The 20,987-nt window shown below is 37.4% G+C and overlaps 2 protein-coding genes and 1 pseudogene across 5 annotated transcripts; 1 reads left to right on the top strand and 2 right to left on the bottom strand.

Moving 5' to 3' along the window:
- Positions 1-702: 702 nt before the first annotated feature.
- Positions 703-5,909, bottom strand: PLE (Microtubule associated protein (MAP65/ASE1) family protein). Of its 2 annotated transcripts, none has more exons than XM_086237561.1 (13): positions 5,641-5,909; positions 4,898-4,985; positions 4,569-4,775; positions 3,780-4,031; positions 3,462-3,671; positions 3,217-3,372; positions 2,971-3,130; positions 2,723-2,874; positions 2,538-2,625; positions 2,138-2,211; positions 1,944-2,018; positions 1,489-1,762; positions 703-1,223 (listed from the first exon to the last, which is right to left on the bottom strand). In XM_086237561.1, exons 2-13 carry the CDS (start codon positions 4,967-4,969, stop codon positions 829-831), a joined length of 2,115 nt encoding a protein of 704 aa, XP_086093687.1. In that variant the 5' UTR covers positions 4,970-4,985; positions 5,641-5,909; the 3' UTR covers positions 703-828. The 2 variants fall into 2 exon arrangements, with proteins under 2 accessions (XP_086093687.1, XP_086093688.1); XM_086237562.1 differs by having other exon boundaries at positions 4,898-4,981.
- A 1,848-nt stretch (positions 5,910-7,757) lies between these two features.
- Positions 7,758-11,690, bottom strand: YLS7 (trichome birefringence-like protein (DUF828)). 3 transcript variants are annotated; one of them, XM_086236818.1, is made up of 4 exons: positions 11,340-11,690; positions 10,109-11,116; positions 9,511-9,785; positions 7,758-8,861 (listed from the first exon to the last, which is right to left on the bottom strand). In XM_086236818.1, the coding sequence occupies exons 2-4, from the start codon at positions 10,944-10,946 to the stop codon at positions 8,052-8,054; spliced, it is 1,923 nt and encodes a 640-aa protein (XP_086092944.1). In that variant the 5' UTR covers positions 10,947-11,116; positions 11,340-11,690; the 3' UTR covers positions 7,758-8,051. The 3 variants fall into 3 exon arrangements, with proteins under 3 accessions (XP_086092944.1, XP_086092946.1, XP_086092945.1); XM_086236820.1 differs by having other exon boundaries at positions 11,465-11,690; XM_086236819.1 differs by lacking the exon at positions 11,340-11,690 and having other exon boundaries at positions 10,109-11,304.
- A 4,968-nt stretch (positions 11,691-16,658) lies between these two features.
- On the top strand, positions 16,659-17,951 carry LOC147289545 (uncharacterized; annotated as a pseudogene).
- Positions 17,952-20,987: the final 3,036 nt, after the last annotated feature.

Below are 20,987 nucleotides of genomic sequence, written 5' to 3'. Positions count from 1 at the left end.
TTTAAAGTTCTATAAAAAATTATATATCAAAGCTGTAAAGCTAACGTTAGAGTTATACCAATTTTCCAACTACTGACAACTCCTTTGTCTTTTCAGAAAATTAAAGTTGACTAGAAGATTTTAATTTAAACTAAATGCCCTTTTTGTTTGAGGTATCTACTGTTAATGCCACTGTAAATAACTTCCTTCATGAAAAAAAAAAATGAAAAAATGAAAAAGGGAAGGCTATGAAACATCATAGGGCTAGATTACCAAAAATAAGAACTGGGAAGGCTATGAAACATCATGCCCTTTTTTATATATTTCTTCAAAAAACAATTTAACCTTTTTTTTCCATATATATTTCTTCAAAGGGAATGAAAAGGTTGTCCACAGACAATAGCAGGACTAGCAGGAGTCCTGCACCTGCACACAGGCATTAGCAGCTCACACTACCTTAAATTCATATGTACTTTTTCTATAATAAGTGGGATGGATCCAAAATTAGCCTGGGTTTGGAAAGAGAAGATATCTCAGAGAAGGCTCATGAAATTTTCCTACTTTAAGCGGAAAACCTTGTTCACAACAAACCACCTCATGTAGACAGTCAGTCAGTCTTCTTAAAGAAACCAATTTCCATATGTGAATTGAAAACTTCATGTTCACATTAATCAAGAGAGAACAGGTTCAGACATGTTAGTCCACGTTCACTGGTCGTAGACTATGTACACAAATCAGGGAAGCCAATTACAATTGACTTGGAAATAGAAAATAAGAACAAAAAAAAAAAGGAAAAAAAAAGGCTAAAACAACATTCTAATTCAAGTTCACCACAGAGCAACTAATCCATCAAACTTTTATCATTGACTTGGTACTTGTTTTAGGAAGCACAAAACCAGCTCTTCTTTCCTCGAAAGAGTATTCAATCTCTTCAGGAATTTCTTCAACTATATTGACATCAAAAGGAATTGGTGGAGGAGGAGCTGGGGTCATAGCTGTCTGCATTGGTACTGACACTGTTGATGGTGTAGTGGGCACAAAAATTGGCATCACCTTGGGAGTCTTATTCTCTTCATCTATAACATTTGTAGACTTTAAAGGAGTAGTAAATGTACCATTTTCAGATGGAAGAGAAATGGGCGAGAAGGGTTTCCGCTTCATGGGGGACTCTGGTTCATAAGCATTTGTGGCACCAAAAGAGTGCTTTGCAACAGGAAGACCAGCAACATCCAAGCCTCTCCTACCTGCATAAACATATAAAAAAGATACATAATTTGATTGTTAAAAAATATTCTTTATTGTGTCTGGATGGGGCACTTTAAGACACTAGACAGAGCAACAGAGATGGCGTTCCAGGATGTCATGCCTCATAATTTGTTTAAATGAAATCACTGTGAATAAATGTCATCCTCCTGCCATTCATTACCTTCAAAATTATTAAAATAATTGTTTCAATCTTCTCATTGTTTAACCAGACACAAATGAAGAACAATTGGAGAAGAGATTTACCAGTGTACAGAGCTGAGAGGTCATCATCCAGATGATTATTTAATTGCTCATTTTGGTGGACTCGGTCACTCTTCCTTTGACGTGAATGAGGAGTAGCTTTGATGGAGTGAAGTGGATCAGGTTTAGGAGCTTGCATTGAAAGTCTTCTATTGCTTGCGCCTCCAGTTGACATTCTTGGAGCCTTTTTTACACTCAGAGGCTTTGAAGGACTTGGTTTTGACCCATAAAGTGCCTCTTGTTCAGCTATCAATTGACCCTGAAGCTTTTTCTGGTCCTGAAATGGAGACTTGATTGTTAACACTTTATCATACACATAGCTTCAATAAAGAAAGAACTGCTATATGGATGCATTGTCAAATGGAGTCCATGAATGAGTGAAATAACTATTACAAACACAGTTCATAAAAAGAAACATCTTCAAAGAAATATGTTCAAGTGAAACTACAGGATCGTACCCGCTGCCTTCGGCGTTCTTGCTCCTTCTCCTCCCGTAATATAGTATACTCTTCAAGCATTGAAAGCAGACGAATCTAAACAGCAGTAGATAACAAGAAAGGTTGTTTCAGAATTTGCATATATGAAAACAAGAAAATAAAATTTAACGGGAATACACTTCTTAGAGACTTAAGAATATAAGGGAAGTACTTACTCCATCATATGTGAACTCAATGCCTCTCTCCTTCTCCCAGGCCATGGTTTTTGAAGCCAATGCGTCCACCATTCCTGTATAAAATCCAAGATACTTGTAAAATCACAAATGACAAGCAAACTATGATGGGAAGTGGGGAATGAAGAAGAAAATAAACGTTAAAAGAAGAACAAAGGTTGAACGGGAAAAATATATCATTAAAGAAAACATAACTATACAAAAAGAGGCGTAAGAGAATTTCTTCTACTACTTGAAATTAAATTCCATATTAGCCAATGTAACTCAGACCAGCTTGAACATAATCAAAATGATATTCTCGAATCGCAAGGGGTTCTGTAACATTTTCATACATACAAGAGTCTTTAATCAAGGATGTCATTCCAGAAAATGAAGTCTGTACCTGGAAGTTTATTAACCAAAGCACGTGCTTTCTCAGCACGCTTGAGAGTAAGATGAGCTCCTCTTCCAGCATTGTATCGGTTTTCATCCTAAACAACCACAAAAAAAAAAAAAAAAAGGACAACTAAGCAAAGGGATTCGAATATGATGACATAATCAACATGTAAAATGATGGAAACAACTAACCCTGTTATACTCCTCCAGCCAGCACTCCTCATCACAAGCAAACAACCATTTCTCAACTTTGTCAAGTATATCTTTCCTGCTAAAAGCTTCCTCTTTAATCTTTGCAATCTGAAGCTCAATTTGATCGAGGACACAAGCAGGGTCCACATCTCCTGCACAAATAAGAATGATGCAGACATTCAAAGACAAATAAATTATAGGGTACTTTCTATTATACTATGATATGCTACTAAAGATTTAAGACATACCTGATTCAATAACTTCAATGGCACATTCAATTGCACTATCCGCTTCTAGGACCATATGTGTCTTCCTACAGATCTCCTCTAGCTCTGACCTCTTTTTAAAAACAAGCTCTTTCATTTTACTTGATTTCAACTCTTCCAACCGAGACACTTCTGCCTCAACCTGTACAATATATATCGTACATGAATCCTTAAGAAATATATTCATCCAAATTTTGAAACCGTACAGGATTGCTGTTAAAAACTCACATAATTGATGAAGTCCACAGATAGTGTATTTGGTTCAGTTATCTCATGTTCTGAAGCAGCTATGTTACAGGTTATATTCTGAAACATCTGTTGCTCCTCTACTGGTGTATCCATCAGGTTCCATAGCTCTAACATTGTAGTTGCAAGATCTTGAAGCTGTCAGAGATTAGAGGTCAATAAGATCATTAAATTAAATGCATAAAACTTCAACCAGAAACTAAAAACTGACATGGAAGATTCTTTACCCTCTGCATTCTCTGTAATTTAACCTCTCGTAAATTTTGTATTTCAGCAGCCAACCACTCAATTGTATCATTACTTATATTCTTACATTGCTCTGAATCATCTAAACTGGGATGAATCCCACTAATTGTCTGCTTGAAGTTCATACCAAGAACTAAGCAAAGTGAGTTCAATGTGCACAGGTGGTCCTGTATCTGCTTCAACCGATCACTCTGCAAAAGAAGAATAAACAGATAAGTGAAAAACTGAAGAGCATATAAAGATACAAACTTAGATTCTGATGATATGCAAGCAGGGAGGAAATAAATAGAGCACTCAACCTTCTCCTTTTGAAGTGCATGCAGCTCTCTGTGCAATTCTTCAAGCCTTCTCAAAGACAAATCAGTTTCATCCACAACTGTAGTAGACGAAATATAATTTGTGTTTCCATTGATCTCATAGGAAATATTCTGTATCTCCTCTAGAACTCCCAGAAATTTGTTTCTTCTTTCAGATTTTCTTTTCTTCATCTCCTCCAGCTGTGGAATTATTTTGCTGAGCTCTTCCTTCAAACTTCCAGCATTTTGATCAGACTGGAACAACAGACCAAATTGTAAACAATTCTGATTTAATAGAATAGTCATTTGGACTTCAAGGAAAATATAACATTTGGATTATCTACAAAACAATCACATTTCAAAATTTCTTAATCATTGAAATTGTGCAAATATTTCAGTTATGTTTTACCATTTTGGTTCAATATATATTCATATTTTTCTGTCTTAATTTCAAAGTGAAGTCTCTGCGCTATTAAAATCACTACTGACTGCACAATCATGGTTGTTCAATAATCTTTTATAACCACTAGCTATAAACAATAATTTATTTTCTCGTCCACTCTCGTTTTATTTTTCTCTTTTTTGCCAATGGGCAAACAAAAATTGCACATCCTTATGGAATTGAGACGGTGTCCTAACCCTCAGGCCTACTTTTTAGCAAATTCCATTATTTTACATAGACCACCATTGAGTACAAAGTTTTAACATCAAGTTCCAATCCTATAGCTATTGTGAACCTCTGCATATTTTTAATTTCCTTCCAGAAAGAAAATTGATACCACATCTCCTGACCTGTCTAATATGTACCGGTCGCTCCCCCATTGCAGAACAGATTGCTGCAAGTTCTGCTTCAGAATCAGCAATTGCCTGCCGTAGCTGTGCCCTACACCGATTTGCTTGATCTACCTTTCTTCTGTATACTTCTAAACACTCCTGCTCAAGCTCAAGCAACATCTTGTCCCTATCTGTGTCAGACTCCCCAACTTCATTCCAAATTATCTACATTATTAGAATAAGCAAAGAAAGAAAATTAGTTTAGTAATTTCATATACTTCCAACTTACAAAACATACAGAACAGATAAATAACTTTACTGCTATATTTAGAGATTTCATGAGATACCTGAAGCTCATATAAAAGCGATCCACATGTTGTTTCCATTTGCAGAAGCTGCTCACTCTGGAGGTTAGACATGTTGCAGAAATTCTACCTGCCACGAACAATTTCCACCGTAAAACCCTAACTATATGCACATAATAAAACCCTTAATTGGAGCCATTTTATACACTCTCTCTCAATTTACAAAATTGGTCACTATCTCTGATGCATAGGGTGAAACAAACACCTATCATCCAACCCATTAACATTTAGCTCTATAACCATATGGCCTGATTTCCATATATTCATTGCGTAAATTGACCATCAGATTCTAAGCCGAATACAAAGATAGTTCAGGAAAAAAAGAACATGACAAGCTCTAAATGGCAACTAAGCCCAAATCTAGAATTTGGGATTCCTCAAAATCTGATTTGAAAAGCAAATTATACTCTCTATAAATATTTCCCGTACAATTTAGCTCAAACAAATTAAATTCAAAACATCATTCAGATCACAAACGATAAATCAACCAGAAACATTCCGTTTGGCAGTAGAGAAAGCTGAGGAAAATTTTAAACAACAAAAGATTTAATTATTCAGAAAATCGATACCCTCCCCCAGAGTAATGCATGCTTTCTTTTTCGTAGGGCCAAATAAAGAAATAGAAAATTCAAAAACTATAAATTTCAGTTTTTTCTGTTGCTTTCGTGCTTCTTTTCCGAAATTGGGAAAAAGGAAAGAAAATGGGACGAGATCCGGAGACAAACCTGAGCAAACGATTTGACGAAGGTGAATTTCAATTCGTTGTATGAATTTTGTTGCTCAACAGAGGTTGATGATTTGGGATTTTCCTGGCGAAGAGAAAATGTTGCTCAACAGGTTCTCTTTCTTCTTTTCTTGGAAAGTTTGGGAAAATGGTAGGGATTGGGGTTTGAATTTCGATGGAGAAATATGGACGGGAGAGCCTGGAGGTGTAAATTGTGTGTGTAACTGAAATGTGAAATGTTTAGAGAGAGAGAGAGAGGTAGTAGCCGTTTGAAGGAATTGAAGGGAAAGAGGACCGTTGAAGAGGCAGAGCGCTTGTTGAGGATTTTATTTGTTTTTTAATGATCTCCATGAAGCAGAGCAATTACGCACCAACAACATTTGAATTTCAAATCCTCAGGAAGGCAGGCTCTTGGATTCGCTGTTGATGATTTATCATGGCTGTCATGTGTGTGTCCAATAGAATTTCGCCACGTCAACAATACCCAATGTGTGGGCCCCAGCCTTGCTTTCTAATTTGCTAAATGAGAGATTTGCAAGTGAAAGCAATTGCATGAGATCTGTCAAGCTCTACAATTTCAAAAAGGGTCATTTATACTTTGTACCCTAAAGGATAGGTCATTTTTTATTTTGATACTTGATGTTCAAAATATTTCGACGTGAAATTTAAAGTTTATAAAAATTACAATGTGCCTCTTCCGTTAACTTTTTTGTTAATTTGTATATAACATATGTGAGATTCATTTACACTAATAAAAACAGTAAATTTATGCTATATGAAAAAAAAAACAAATTAAAAAAGTCAGCTAAAATTTTATATGTTAAAAAAATAAAAATAAATTAAAAACTGAGAAGCAAAGAGATGAGGGAGGAGGGAGAGGTAGGAATGAAAGAAATAATTTTTTATATTTAGTTTTAATGTTATCTTTTAATTTTTTTTAATATATAATAATTTAACTGTTTTTTTCTAATTTCTTTTTTGCTTATTTGGTTTATTTCATTTGTCCACGTGACGTAAATTTACTGTCCATATCAGTGTAAATGAATCTCACACATGTTATATGCAGTTAAAATTAATAAAAAATTAACTGAAATGACACATTGCAATTTTCATAAACCTTAGGTTTTACATTAAATCTTTTTAAACATTAGGTACCAAAATGAAAAATAACATATACTTGAAGAGGGCAAAGTGTAATTCACTTTTTCAAAAAAATATACGGTCATAATTTGTTAACTCAACCTCTTGATATATATTCCAAATTTGAATGTCAAATGTGCAATAAAGAATGACCAATTAGGAGTTTAGGACAATAAATATAGCATTAGCATTAAAGATTTGAATCGTCTATGACGTTGTTTTTATTTAATTTTTTTTTATCTCGATTTCCTTAATAAATATAAAACAAGTTAACAACAGACTTCCATATCTTTAGTCATTCCATGTCATCATATTAACTTGGTAGATTGGTAGCTCTAGCTACTTTTTTCTTTTCTTATCAAAGCAAGTCTAGCTAAGACATCATCTCTATCTGTTCAGATTTTTATAGAAAAACAATAAAATTTGGATAAAATATCAATTGCAGTACATGACAGGTATTGCATGTTTAATTCGAAGGGTTGATCATACATTCATTCCACATCAATATAAAGATGTGTATAATTGACGTAAATAAATGTGTCCATAGTCAACTCTTAATATCTAAATTTGGTAAGAAAAGCACTTTAGCTGCTTAGCATCTATCATTATAACGTCAGCCTGTTATTAGATTGTCCGCAGACCCCAGAAATTTTCACTTTTTCAGGGATACGAGGTAATACCGTAATAGAACCAAAAAATAGAAAGTAAAAATCCATAATTAAAAATGAGCAACAGCCATCCAACACAAGCTACAAAGTTTTTTTCTTTTAGCCACTCACAAGCTACAAAGTTTAAACACAGACAAAAGCATATAAACAACTCTACCATATGACAGAAGTACTGAACTAAACAAGGAAAGTACTTGCTTTCCAACTTCATACAATACTTGCCTAAACAATCTTATGTTGCACAGTGTATACTCTATACTCACAGGCAAGGTTTTGTGAGTAGATGAAAGATGAGACAGTGCAGCAGATACTGAAAATCAAAAATAGTTTCTCAATCTAAATTGAAATGTATGACAGAAGTACTGAACTAAACAAGGCAAGTAGTTGCTTTTCTGGAGTACTTGATCATTTTGGTAACTAAGCTAAATTACTCTTAAGATACAGATTAGCTGCTAATCCTCCCATCTGTAATCTGTTACAGTATATAATTTCTCTACAAGCTATTTAAAAGAATCAAAAAATGTTATTATGTAAGCTTGACCCCACTCTGGGCATAAAATGAATCTCCCTAACCAGCACTCTTCCACTTGGACATATCTATATCTCATGACGAAAGGTTCTTGTTACCCTCATGTTCTGTCCTTATGATTTCAAGAATAAATTCATTCCATGTATCAACCGGACCTGGCATGCACCAGTGTAAGCAATCCTGCGGTGGAGGCCTTCCATCAGGGCCACGTTGTGTTTTCTTATTTGGGTCAGGGCTTCTGTATGGACCCGGATGCCCATCATGGCGGTACTCAAAAGCTTCGGTGATATCCATCAATTTCAACTTTGATTTGTTTGTCATTTTCTTGATTGCACGGTTAAAACCCATAACCTGCTTTTCATGCATTATATTTGTAAACCCATTTTCCACTCTTTCGCCAACTGCAAGAGGCCTTACTTTCCCAGTGCACGATCCACCTGTATTCCAAGTCCCACCCTCATAATGATCAGGTGAATAAGAACGCACAATGGAAATCCCTGTAAAATTTGGATGAGTAGCCATAGTAGTGAGAATTGTCTCAACAGATATTCCAAATGCTTCAATATTGTTAATCTTCATAGGCCTGGACTTGTCTGGCCACCACAACTGTCCTCCCACAATCTCATTGTTTAAGATATAGACAGACTGCTTTGCAAACCAATGGCCAGAAGAGAAAATAATCACATCAAACTGTGGGATGACATCCATTAAGTTGTCATCAGGGGCGTCAAGGTGGAGCTTGGTGACACCTGCTGGAGCAAAATCAAATGGTTCAGATGTTTGCTTGACAAGCCAAGAGGACCAGATCCGGACAACCGTCACAGATGTAGACTTAAAGTAAAATCGTTGCATTCTCTTGTTCCCCCGGTTTTTTGGAGCTTCGACCTGCAAACATCATAACAAGGTGTAAGCACTACCAGAGTTGGTTAAAATGGATAATCGAGGCCAGGCCTGGCATGTAGCATAGAACAAATATATAGTAGACACATGACTGAGCTTACCCTCAATTTTCTGTCAAAAAAGATGCAATCTCATACAACTCTTTTGAAACTCAAACAATATACTAATTCCACATGCAATTAGAGATATATAATACCAGAAGGGTTAAGAAATCTCATGGATTAAGTTACTAAATTAGGGACATACAAACACAACATGGTCACACTCTAATCAATTCAAGAGAAGTGAAGCTGGCGAGCCTATGCGTCTAAGTGCAAAGAAGAACAATATGTGAACTAGGCCTATAAAATCAATTTAGGTTAGGACACAGTTTCCCCTTTGTTGAGAGAAATTATCCAGATAACCAACCATAACTTAAATCAAGACACGCAAGTTGCAAGCCTTGCAATATGTGAATAGTTTATATATTAGATCTTTTAGCAAAACCAAGGAATACCACCAACTACAAGCATTGTACAAGATGGTCAGTCCCTCATCAGGATGTGGTTGGTCATTCAGAGCAAACTGCTCTGTCCCATAAGGAACAAAATTTCATTTCTGTATGTAATTAAATCATAAAAGTAAAGATAATTGCCTGCCAGAGAATGCACAACAATGATTCCATGTGGTTCCGAGCAACCGAATCGCCAATAAAAGCAATTGTCTTTCCCCTCATCAACTCTAGAAATTTCCTGGCATCAAAACGTGGCAGGTCACACTGAAGGGGTTTCCATCGCCAATTCTCATACTCCTTGTCAGGCCTCCCATTTCCCTGGCAATTTTGCATCTGTGTCAGGACAGGGCATGTATTGTTCGTATATGATGGTCCTGATGAATCATAAATCCAACTTCCATGGTACAGATCACAGCCTACATAATACCAACAAAAGTAAGTCAAAAAATTAGAAAGAAGAAATAGTGAGAAAAAGAAAATTAATAAAAATTTCACTTGAAAATGGGATATTTGCTCAACAGCTCAAGCCTGGGCATTTGGAATTCGTTTTATAAATAGGACATCTAAAAAGTGTCTGGAACTAACTAGAGAACTGGGACTAAAAAAATCTATTCTTTGAGAGTTTCTAGCTGATGGACATCTAAAAAAATATCTATAACAAGTGCAAAAGGCAAAAGATTACAGAAACAAGCCAAATTTCAGAAAACATGAAAACAATATGAAACAGCTCGAAAGCTACCTGAATCAACCGAAACACTACTGGTTGCATTGTTGAGTGGACCAGAAGCTGGCGCGCTTCCAGATTTGGAATCAGAGGAAGCTGGAGTAGTATCATTTGATTGGACATCTAATAAGATTGATTTGTTGAAGAGACCCCCAGAAGCCTTAGCCCCATCGTCTTGCATTAAGTTATCAGACAGTCCAAGAGCAGGTGCTGCTATATCTTTCCCCTCCTTGGTTTCTGCAACAATTGGTGGACCAGTTGAACTCAATGACACATCTGAATTGGACTCATTGGACAAAGTCTTATCAGTTATTTTCGTATTGTCTTCAATTGAAGAACCAGTTTCACCAGCAGGCACTGATGGACCAGTTGTATTTACTGATGCAACAATTTCATTAATTGATGGACCAGTTAAATTCACTGGCACCGGTTCTAGATCTTTGATATCCTTAGTTTCTGAGACAACCACTGGACCATTTGAACTCGTGGGCACTTGCGAATTAGACTCGAAGGGAAAATTCTTATCAACCACTTTTGTATCTGGACTAGCTGAACTCTCGGGCCCTTCAAAATCAGACTCAGATACCACATTCTTATCGACTTTATCTACACTGTTAGGAAGTGGAGAATCAATGGAAATTTGATTGCCTAAAGTGTTCGAGACATCCATTTTTTGCAAACTATCAACACCGTAGAAATACCCGCTAACCGCAGAACCAATTGGGTATTGAACTAAAACCCAGGAAGCAAAAAGTAGAAACAAAGCCAATCCTCCCACCGATACTGCAATCCAGGAAAGAGTTCGGGGATAGGCATTCATTGAAGTGGAACCTTTCGGCGAGGCCCAAGTCATTGTTTCCAAATCAAGTAAGTCGTGTGAACAAAACTAACTAAACTTAGATTAACTACCCAGAAAACCCAAAAGCATGCATACAAATGTCTAAGGAATAACCAACTTTTTTCTTTCCAAATTAGGACAGAAGCCAAGTTATTGGTGATTGGGTCCAGCTTCGTCCAGCAACCCTGAAAAATCAGAAAATAAAAACTCAAAATTTTAATGCAATTCAGGTAACATAATGACAAATATGTAGCAAATTTGATACATTGATTAATGCAAAGACAAATAAACCACAGTATAACTAATTTCCATTGCAAAAAAGGAATAAATACGAAAGCAATTAATGTCCGCAAGTTGCAGATAAATCTAATTGTTTCCAAAAGAAATTTGAAGATCTATAGAATATACCTTGATCAACACTCAAAGTAATAGAAGATCTAGAAGCACTGAAATTGAATGATTTCCGATAAAGTAACAACAAACAAAAACGATTCGTTTTCAGTAACACAAAATCGGAAAGCTGAATCCCCAACCTGAAATTAATTGAATGGTTTCTGTTCGAAACGTGGAAGTGAAATTAATCCCAAAAAAAAAAACGCAAGAAAAACGGCGCGAGCTTCTGGTTATGGAATTAGTGCGTGGAGATCTGGGATCAGGGGCTTGTGATTAAAGATTTAGGACAAGAAGAATCGAAGAAGAAGGATTTACAATCAGAATGTATCTTCTTGTGTGAGTGATTTGCGGCACATTATGCGACTCTCCATCTTCTTCTTTTTGGGCTTGTTTATAGTTTGGAAAGAGAGTAAATTAATGGAGGGAGTTAATTACTACAATGCCCCTGTTTCAGCGATGAGAAGTTGTGCAGTGGGTGCGACCTCATGGTTTTTTGTGTGGCGTGGGCGGTTCAGAACGTGACACCTTGATGGCTTTGTACGTGCATACCACCACATCCTGTTTTTCTCATGCATTATGAAATGTTTAACAAAATTAAGAATGATAATGTATGACTGATTTGAGGAAAGTCCATCCAACTCAACAATTAATAGGAAAATTAATGTCGAACTCATCTTCGTATTACACTTTGATGCAATGCCACATTGAATGAGTTTTATGACAAATAGAAATGAGGCAAACCGAAAAAAGTTTTAAACCAGCGTTAATAACTTAAAAGACAAAATACCTGAAATTCACTAGAATGAGACAAATTTCAAAGTATTTTATTAAACCGGAGAATGAACGAAAATACAAAACACAAACTAGGCCTTTATATAGGCTTCTATCCTTAAATCCACTAGAAAACATAAAAATAATATCCTAATTAACAAAGCAAACAACTACAGAACTACTAATCCTAATTAGAAAAGAAAATTATATATAATTCTAACTGGAAAAGGAAACCTAAAACAAAAATATCATAAAAATTATTAAAGCTAGAAATACTAATTTCACCCTGAAAATTATCATACGTAAAAGTTTTGTTAGGCAGGAAAAAAAAAAAAACTTGTAGTTTAGATTTCTTTTTAAAGAACATGTGATATATACGTAGGACTTGGATCCTCTGCCAGTCTGTTTGGTACCAGACTGGTACCAGACTTCTAATCTAAGCCCTTCAATTTGTTTTAATGGTTGAGATCTTCCCACATCTTAATTTTTATATTTTCATCCAAATAATATTAAAACATTAGGAAAAAAAAAAAAAAAACTCATTAGTCCACTGCCCAGTGCATACCCCACCCCCGCCTCACGCCTTCTTCCTCCCAATCACCCTCCCCATCTCCTCCCCTTTCTTTCTCTCTACACTCTCTCTTCCCTCCACGATCTTAGGTGCTGGATAATTTTCTAGCCCAAGTTTGCCCCAATTTGGGTATCTTTTCTGCTTCAGCCAAAACTTTTCTCATCTTCAAAATGGGTATATCTCAACTTGTGTTGAAAGTGGGGGTTACAAAGGAATAATTTCCATTAATTTGGAGAGAAATAGATGAGGCTTACAAGAGGAAGAAGAAGATGGAGTTGTGTTCTGGTGGAGAAAAGGACAACCTACGAGAGAGGAAGGGCTGGAAAATTATCCAGCACCTAAGACCGTGGAGGGAAGAGAGAGTGTAGAGAGAAAGAAAGGGGAGGAGATGGGGAGGGTGATTCTCCGTGAGCTTCGAGGAAGGAAGTGGAGAAATGGCAAGTGTTGGCAACTTGTTTGAGTTCAGTCTTCATAGCTCCTCTTGAAAACGATGTGCTTTTGAAGAAGATAAAGAAATCTGCTTGCAATTGTCTAATGGTGCCCAATAACTCCTTCAAATTGAACAGAGTTTATTGTGGGTTGCTTGAGAGTGGAATTGAAAAGAACCCCACAAGCAACAGAGCCTCCAATTCCAAGAATGCAATGGAGGAGTACAATACAGCTATGAAGAAGATGATGAGGAACCCCTATGAGTATCACCATGATCTGGGTCAGTCTCTTCCCCATCTTATAGTAGCCATTTTAGGGTGATTGGGAGGAAGAAGGCGTCAGGCGGGGGTGGGGTATGCACTGGGCAGTGGACTAATGAGTTTTTTTTTTTTTTTGCCTAATGTTTTAATATTATTTGGATGAAAATATAAAAATTAAGATGTGGGAAGATCTCAACCATTAAAACAAATTGAAAGGCTTAGATTAGAAGTCTGGTACCAGTCTGGTACCAAACAGTCTGGCAGAGGATCCAAGTCCATATACGTAATACGTATATGTACATGGGGCCCTTTTTGTGCCGCCGATCGAATCCAACAAGACGACAACATAACCAAATCACAAATTAACTAAACGACAAACCGAATACTAGAGCCAACCAAACAACACCACTTGAGAACCTTGGGCAGTTGGGCTATAGATTACTTTTCTAGGATGAATTAATTATGCTTTTGATTATTTAGTTAAAAACTTAAAATTAACAATTAATTTGTCTGGCAATAACCATGAATGATCAATCTTCTTTTTGAAGTCCTGAATTTAAATTTTATGAATGACACTTGTTGATAATTAAAAAAACTAATTTCTTCGGGTCATGGTTTTTGTACCGACCCGGATGCCCATCAAGGCAGTAATCAAAAGTTTCACTGATTGCCATCAATTTCAACCTTGATTTGTTTGTCGTCCTCCGCCTCTTAATCGCATGGTCATGGCTATCAAAAAAAAAAAAAAATGCATGATCAAAACTCGTCAATTAGCATGTAATTCTGTATAAATAGATTATATAGTGTACCTGGGGAACTTTCTTACTAGAGTATTGTTTTCACCAAAATTTTTATGTGCCAACAATTTGTGCCAATAATAGAATCCCAATAATGCAATGGATATGGTTTTAGTATTTTAGATTAAGGAGTTTATATAAGATTATTGGTGTGAAAATTAAAATAGGATTTGTAATAAGTTAGGATTGATTGCATTGATTATGATTTAGTGAAAGTGAAGCTGCCAATGCTGTACAAGATGATTCATATGTGCAACCCACCGAGAGGGAGAGAGTCATGAACTGTTATACATTTTTTTATCACAGAGTTGATACAAGCAATTTATTCTCACCAAAAAAAAAATGCAAGCAATTTATGTGGTGAGGGAAAAGGAGAAAAGATGAAATTTAGATAAAAATTACCATTTAATATCAAACCATGCGTTTTGATATATTTTTCTCAACTTTTTCACATAAAGTGAGATCCATAATATTGAGTTAAGGTAAAGACTGATCTAAACACTCACTATTCACTTTCAAATGATAAATAGATCAACCCCACTTGTTATAATTAGACCAACCTTGTACTTACCAAATGGAAATACAATCCATGATACATTTTTTTTTTGGTACAAAGGGCCCAAGCCCAGAGAAAGAAAGATGCTAGACTACAACTGCTCTAGGCCCAGAGAGACCCAAAATATTACAAAATTTTTATGAATATATTTTGGGTGTATTGTCATTCAAAAATGTGTCATACTATTCATACTAATTACATAGAATTTAAGATATATATATATATATAAATGTATACAACTTAACAATTTCATACTATTTTTTTTAATAATGAAAAGATACCAAATCTAGCAAATGCATCAAACACTTGTCTACCAAATCAAGCTGTCTCATCTTCAAAATCTGATCCTAAAACAAAGACAATAGAACCGCTTTCCTCGTCCAATTATATTTTAACCACATCATCTTTGGAGTTTGACGATAATTTCCACATTGTTTCTCACAAAAATGAAATTTTTATCAATGTCCAATTTAGATATCTTACTCAAGTAGTAATTGACCAATTTGTTGATGAAATTGACAGCTCCAATGTTATGATCCACCACACTGGCCCTCATTTGCACCTCACTAAGTTATTTACATGGGAAACGTTGATTGGTTCTCTGCCGAAGATATATGCTCCTTTGTTCTGAAGCAATTGTGGGAAGCCACAGTTATGAACTAGCCCGCAATTGCTTTAAAACAAAGGAGCATATATCTTCGGCAGAGAACTGTTCTACTTTTCCCATGTAAGTAAATTAGTGAGTTACAAATGAGGGCCAGTGTGGTGGATCATAACATTGGAGCTGTCAATTTCATAAATTGGTTGATTATTGCTTGAGTAAGATATCTGGTTTAGACATTGATAAAAATTCCATTTCTTTGAGAGAGAATTGTGAGACCACAACGTAGAAATTATCATTAGACTCCAAAGATGATGTAGTTAAAATACAATTGGATCAAGAAAGTGGTTCTACTTAAAAAATACAATTGGGTCAAGAAAGTGGTTCTACTGTCTCTGTTTTAAGATTGGATTTTGAAGATGAGACAATTGATTTGGTAGACAGGTGTTTGATGCATTTGCTAGATTTGGTCTATGATCCTACCCAGGAAAATAGGCAAGTAGATACATTAATCCGGATTATAATGTGGCATATGGAGTAGTTATAGAAGCAGAAGTTTTAAGTGGGAATAATGAAATAAAGAACATTGTCTCCAGATTCAATCTTTTTCAACACACCCCTCATTCACTTAGGCTGGAAATAAATGTAAATGGAGAGAAGGGGATGATGAGAATCCTTATTCCCCAAAACAGCTGTATACTCGTCAAGGAAAAGATTTTTGTCTCAACTTGTTTTGACAATCAAACTTCTATCAAATTGGCTGTTTACATGGGTGAGAAGACAAAAGCAGCAGATAACATTTTTTTGGATTAATTGAGGATTAGGGGAATTTCTCCAGCTGTCAAGGGGTTTCCTATGTTTGATGTTTTCTTTGAAATTGATGCAAGAGGTCTCCTACATGTATCTGCACATAACAAATTCTGTTGAAGAAAAGAATCTGTCAAAGGAAAGAATCCCATCATATCGGTTAGTTGATTCTGAGGGATAGCAATAAGTTAGCTGTGTATATGTATTGGTCCTTAATTCTAGGCCATGATAGTGGATCTGATATGTAAATGATATGTATAAAGCTTGTAACACAGTACAGTGATTGATTATGAAACAAATTCTTAACATTCAATTTCTCTTTATGGTATCAGAGCAACTGTTCTGAGACATAACGTGAAAACAATCAAATCATCCATGGCAGGCGGTGAAGATCAGAAGCTTGAGGAGCAAGGGAAGGCCTCAGCCTCTACAAGGACACCAGAACCATGGGAGAATCCCAACCATCCTTTATTTCTCCATCATTCGGATCAGCCCGGTGCGGTGCTTGTATCACAACCTTTGATGGAAGATAACTATACAACATGGATTCAATCCATGAGCATGGCTCTGACAATCAAGAATAAGAAAGGGTTCGTTGATGGATCTATTCAGAGGCCAACTCATAAGATTGAAGAACAGCAGCAATGGGATCGCTGCAATACTTTAGTCAAAACATGGCTGCTAGGATCAATGTCGAAAGAGATATCTGGCAGCGTGATTCACTGCAAGAATGCTACAGATATGTGGCTTGAATTGAAAGAACGATTTTCCCACACCAATACTGTCCAATTGTTCAACATCGAGAATGCAATTCATGACTGTGAACAAGGCACCGGCTCTGTGACGTCCTTTTTCACCAAACTCAAGAGCTTCTGGGATGAGAGAGATGCACTTTGTGAACTTCCACCGTGCAGCTGTGAGGCAGCCAAAGAAGTCAAGACATACATGGAAAATCAGAAGACCATGAATTTTTTAATGGGACTCAATGACAACTATGCTGCAATTCGAAGCAACACAGTTGCCATTGATCCACTCCCAAGTGTGAACAAAGCATACTCGATGGCGTTACGTCATGAGAAGCAGGCAGAAGTGTCAACTGGGAAAGCATTAGCTTAACCAGAGGCGGCGGCTTTTGCCGTAAATAGGGGAGGTCGTGATCTTGGTTCAGGAGAAGGAGAAGCCAGATGTGAAAAGTGCCACAAAACTAATCATAGCACCAAGAATTGCAGAGCACATCTCAAGTGCACATTTTGTGGTTGGAAGGGCCACACTTCTGACTATTGTCGAAGGAGAAAAGCCGCTGCAGACGGAGGACAAGGACGTTCCAAAGGGAATCATGTCGCATCCATGAATGACAAAGGAGTGGATGCACCCAACTTTCCGTTTTCACAAGAAGTATGTAAGCAGCTTGTTGAATTGTTAAGTAAGAACAAGACTGCTACAGTCAACCAAGTCGGTAACATTCCCCCTTATGAGGAACTCTCAGGTAAAGCTTTTTCTTTTCCTCCAAATGGCAAGGCAAGTATTTGGATATTGGACAGTGGTGCTAGTGACCATATAGTCTGTACTCATACTCTTCTCACCTCTTTGAGAAGAGTATACAATCGTTTTGTTAAATTGCCGGATGGTACCTCCGCTCAAGTCAGTCATATTGGAAAAATGGTTTTCTCTCCTCAGTTCATTCTACATAACGTCTTATGTGTGCCCCTCTTTTATTTGAATTTGATCTCTGTCAGTAAATTGGCCTTTGATTCATTCTATATCACCATCTTTCTCAGACAACTTTGTGTTATACAGGACCTACGATCGGGGAAGATGATTGGGATGGGAACTGAGAGAGAGGGACTCTACTGCCTCAATCAAGCACAGAAAGGAACATGCAATTCTGTTGACAGTCGTACACCCAGTCTTTGGCACCAACGTCTTGGCCACCCTTCTAGCAAAGTTTCTTTATTGTTTCCCTTTTCTGCAAATAAAGCTTGTGATACAAGCAAATGTTCTATTTGCCCTTTGGCCAAACAAACTAGAATGTCATTTCCGTTAAGTACAATCTCCAGTGAGTCTTCTTTTGATTTAATTCATGTTGACATTTGGGGTGGCTACCATGTTCCTTCACTTTCTGGTGCACAATATTTTCTCACCATAGTTGATGATCACACTAGGAGCACTTGGGTATATTTGATGAAGCACAAGTCAGAAACACGAAATCTCCTAGTTAATTTCATTCAATTAGTTGAGAATCAATTTGATAAGACGGTTAAGGTTGTGCGTAGTGACAATGGCCCCGAGTTTAAGCTCACAAATTTTTATTCATCGAAAGGGATAATCCATCACACTAGTTGCGTCAACACACCACAACAAAATGGTGTTGTTGAACGTAAACATAGACACTTACTTAATGTTGCTCGAGCCATTCTTTTTCAAGCCAGCTTACCTAAACATTTTTGGGGGGATGCTATACTCACCTCAGCTTATCTTATCAATAGGACTCCCACACCACTTCTTCAAGGCAAAACACCCTTCGAAAAGTTGTTCAACAAAGTTCCAAATTACTCTCATTTACGGGTATTTGGTTGCTTATGTTTCACGTCCACTCATCCTACCAAACCCACGAAGTTTGACCCTCGTGCAACTAAATGTATTTTCCTAGGTTACCCTAATGGTACAAAGGGTTATCGAGTCTATGATCTTGCAGAACACAGGGTATTTGTCTCACGAGATGTGTTGTTCTTTGAGGACACCTTCCCATTTCAGTCCAACTCACCTTCAAATTCTCAACCTCATGCGTCCATCTTTCAACCACAAACACAGTTGTCTTCTTTTGATATTGAACCCACATTCACACCTTCCGCAAACTCCAGAGTTCCACCGCTTGAGACTATTTTAAATGACCCTACTTCTACTCCTCACTCACCACATAACTCTAATTCTTTTCCACCATCGGATTCAACTAATTCACAACCACCTGGCCAACTTGTTTCTTCTCCCTCACTTGATCTTCTTGACTCTTCTCCCACAGTGGCTCCACCCTCATCACCGCCACGACGGTCCTCACGTCCTACCAAAACCCCGACATTTTTGCAGGACTTTCACGTTGAGGCAGCCCTCCCCTCACGGCCTGCTCCACCATCTTCACCGAGCACAGGTACTGTTCATTCCCTTTCTCATGTCTTATCCTATGATCGACTTTCACATAATCACAAAGCCTTCACTACTAAACTCACTATCCAGAAAGAGCCTGCCTCTTTTTCACAGGCAGTACAGATCCCACAGTGGCGTGAGGCCATGCACAAGGAGATTCAAGCATTACAAGCCAATCACACTTGGAGTTTAGTACCTCTACCACCTCATAAGCATCCCATTGGTTGCAAATGGGTGTACAAGATCAAACTCAATCCGGATGGAACAGTCGAACGGTACAAGGCACGGCTCGTTGCGAAGGGATATAGCCAAATTGAGGGAGTTGATTATAGAGAAACATTTGCACCAGTCGCCAAGTTGACAACAGTGCGAGTCCTTCTTAGTCTTGCAGCTTTGCAAGGATGGCACTTACATCAACTAGATGTCAACAATGCGTTTCTCAATGGCGACCTTTATGAGGAAGTATACATGAAGATTCCTCCTGGGTTCGGACGAAAGGGGGAGAATAGAGTATGCAAGCTTCACAAGTCCATTTACGGTTTAAAACAAGCTTCACGGCAGTGGTTTATTAAACTGTCAACAGCCCTCAAGTCCGCTGGTTTCCATCAATCTTGGTCAGATTACTCATTGTTCGTCCGAACTCGTTCAGGTAGATTCACTGCATTGTTGGTTTATGTAGATGATGTGATCTTGGCAGGAAATAGCTTGAAAGATATCATAGACACAAAACAATTCCTTTCAAGCCACTTCAAACTGAAAGACATGGGGCAACTTAAATACTTCTTAGGTATAGAAGTTGCAAGGTCGAAGCAAGGCATTGCACTCTGCCAGAGGAAGTATGCTTTGGAAATCCTTGAAGACACAGGCTTTCTTGGTGCCAAGCCGTCACGGTTTCCGGTCGATCAGAACCTGTCGCTCACACAAATGAACGGTGAATTACTAGATGATCCATCTCAATATCGGAGGCTTGTAGGACGGCTAATATACCTGACTATTACAAGACCAGACCTTGTCTATGCTGTTCATATATTAAGTCAGTTTATGGACAAGCCTAGACAGCCACATCTTGAAGCAGCACACAAAGTCTTACGGTATATCAAGCAAGCACCTGGCCAAGGAATTCTTTTACCTGCCGCAGGATCACTGGAATTGAAGGCATTTTGTGATGCTGACTGGGCTCGTTGCAAGGACACAAGAAGGTCCATAACTGGATATTGTATTCTACTTGGACACGCACCAGTTTCCTGGAAGACAAAGAAACAGAGCACAGTTGCTCGTTCAAGTGCGGAGGCAGAGTACCGTTCTATGGCCACAACGTGTTGCGAGGTAACCTGGTTGCGAAATGTATTGAAGGATTTGAATGTGAATCTAACACAACCAGTTAAGTTGTTCTGCGACAATCAAGCTGCCATTCATATAGCCTCGAACCCAGTATTTCACGAACGTACCAAACACATAGAAATCGATTGCCATGTTGTGCGTGAAAAGGTGCAAAGAGGAGTGGTTAAAACAGCACATATCCGGACCAAGGATCAACCTGCAGATTTATTTACCAAGCCATTGAGTTCGAAACAGTTTGAAGAACTACTTGGCAAGTTGAGTGTAATTAACATACACTCCAACTTGAGGGGGAGTGTTGAAGAAAAAAATTTGTCAAAGGAAAGAATCCCATCATATCGGTTAGCTGATTCTGAGGGATAGCAATAAGTTAGCTGTGTATATGTATTGGT

This window comes from Dryas octopetala, chromosome 3, assembly GCF_963921425.1.
Source record: "Dryas octopetala chromosome 3, drDryOcto1.1, whole genome shotgun sequence".
In the NCBI taxonomy this organism is placed as follows: domain Eukaryota; kingdom Viridiplantae; phylum Streptophyta; class Magnoliopsida; order Rosales; family Rosaceae; genus Dryas; species Dryas octopetala.
This window is presented reverse-complemented; position numbering and strand designations above follow the sequence as displayed.

What these genes read in the sequence shown, in the direction of transcription:
- YLS7 (XM_086236818.1), bottom strand. Translation starts at nt 10,946, where the DNA reads ATGACTTGGGCCTCGCCGAAAGGTTCCACTTCAATGAATGCCTATCCC. An exon ending in TAGTGTTTCGGTTGATTCAG is followed by an intron (nt 9,786 to 10,108) that starts GTAGCTTTCGAG and finishes GGTATTATGTAG; the next exon opens with GCTGTGATCTGTACCATGGA. An exon ending in TGTTGTGCATTCTCTGGCAG is followed by an intron (nt 8,862 to 9,510) that starts GCAATTATCTTT and finishes TGATGTTTGCAG; the next exon opens with GTCGAAGCTCCAAAAAACCG.
- PLE (XM_086237561.1), bottom strand. Translation starts at nt 4,969, where the DNA reads ATGTCTAACCTCCAGAGTGAGCAGCTTCTGCAAATGGAAACAACATGT. An exon ending in CGCTTTTATATGAGCTTCAG is followed by an intron (nt 4,776 to 4,897) that starts GTATCTCATGAA and finishes CTAATAATGTAG; the next exon opens with ATAATTTGGAATGAAGTTGG. An exon ending in CATTGAAGTTATTGAATCAG is followed by an intron (nt 2,875 to 2,970) that starts GTATGTCTTAAA and finishes TTATTTGTGCAG; the next exon opens with GAGATGTGGACCCTGCTTGT.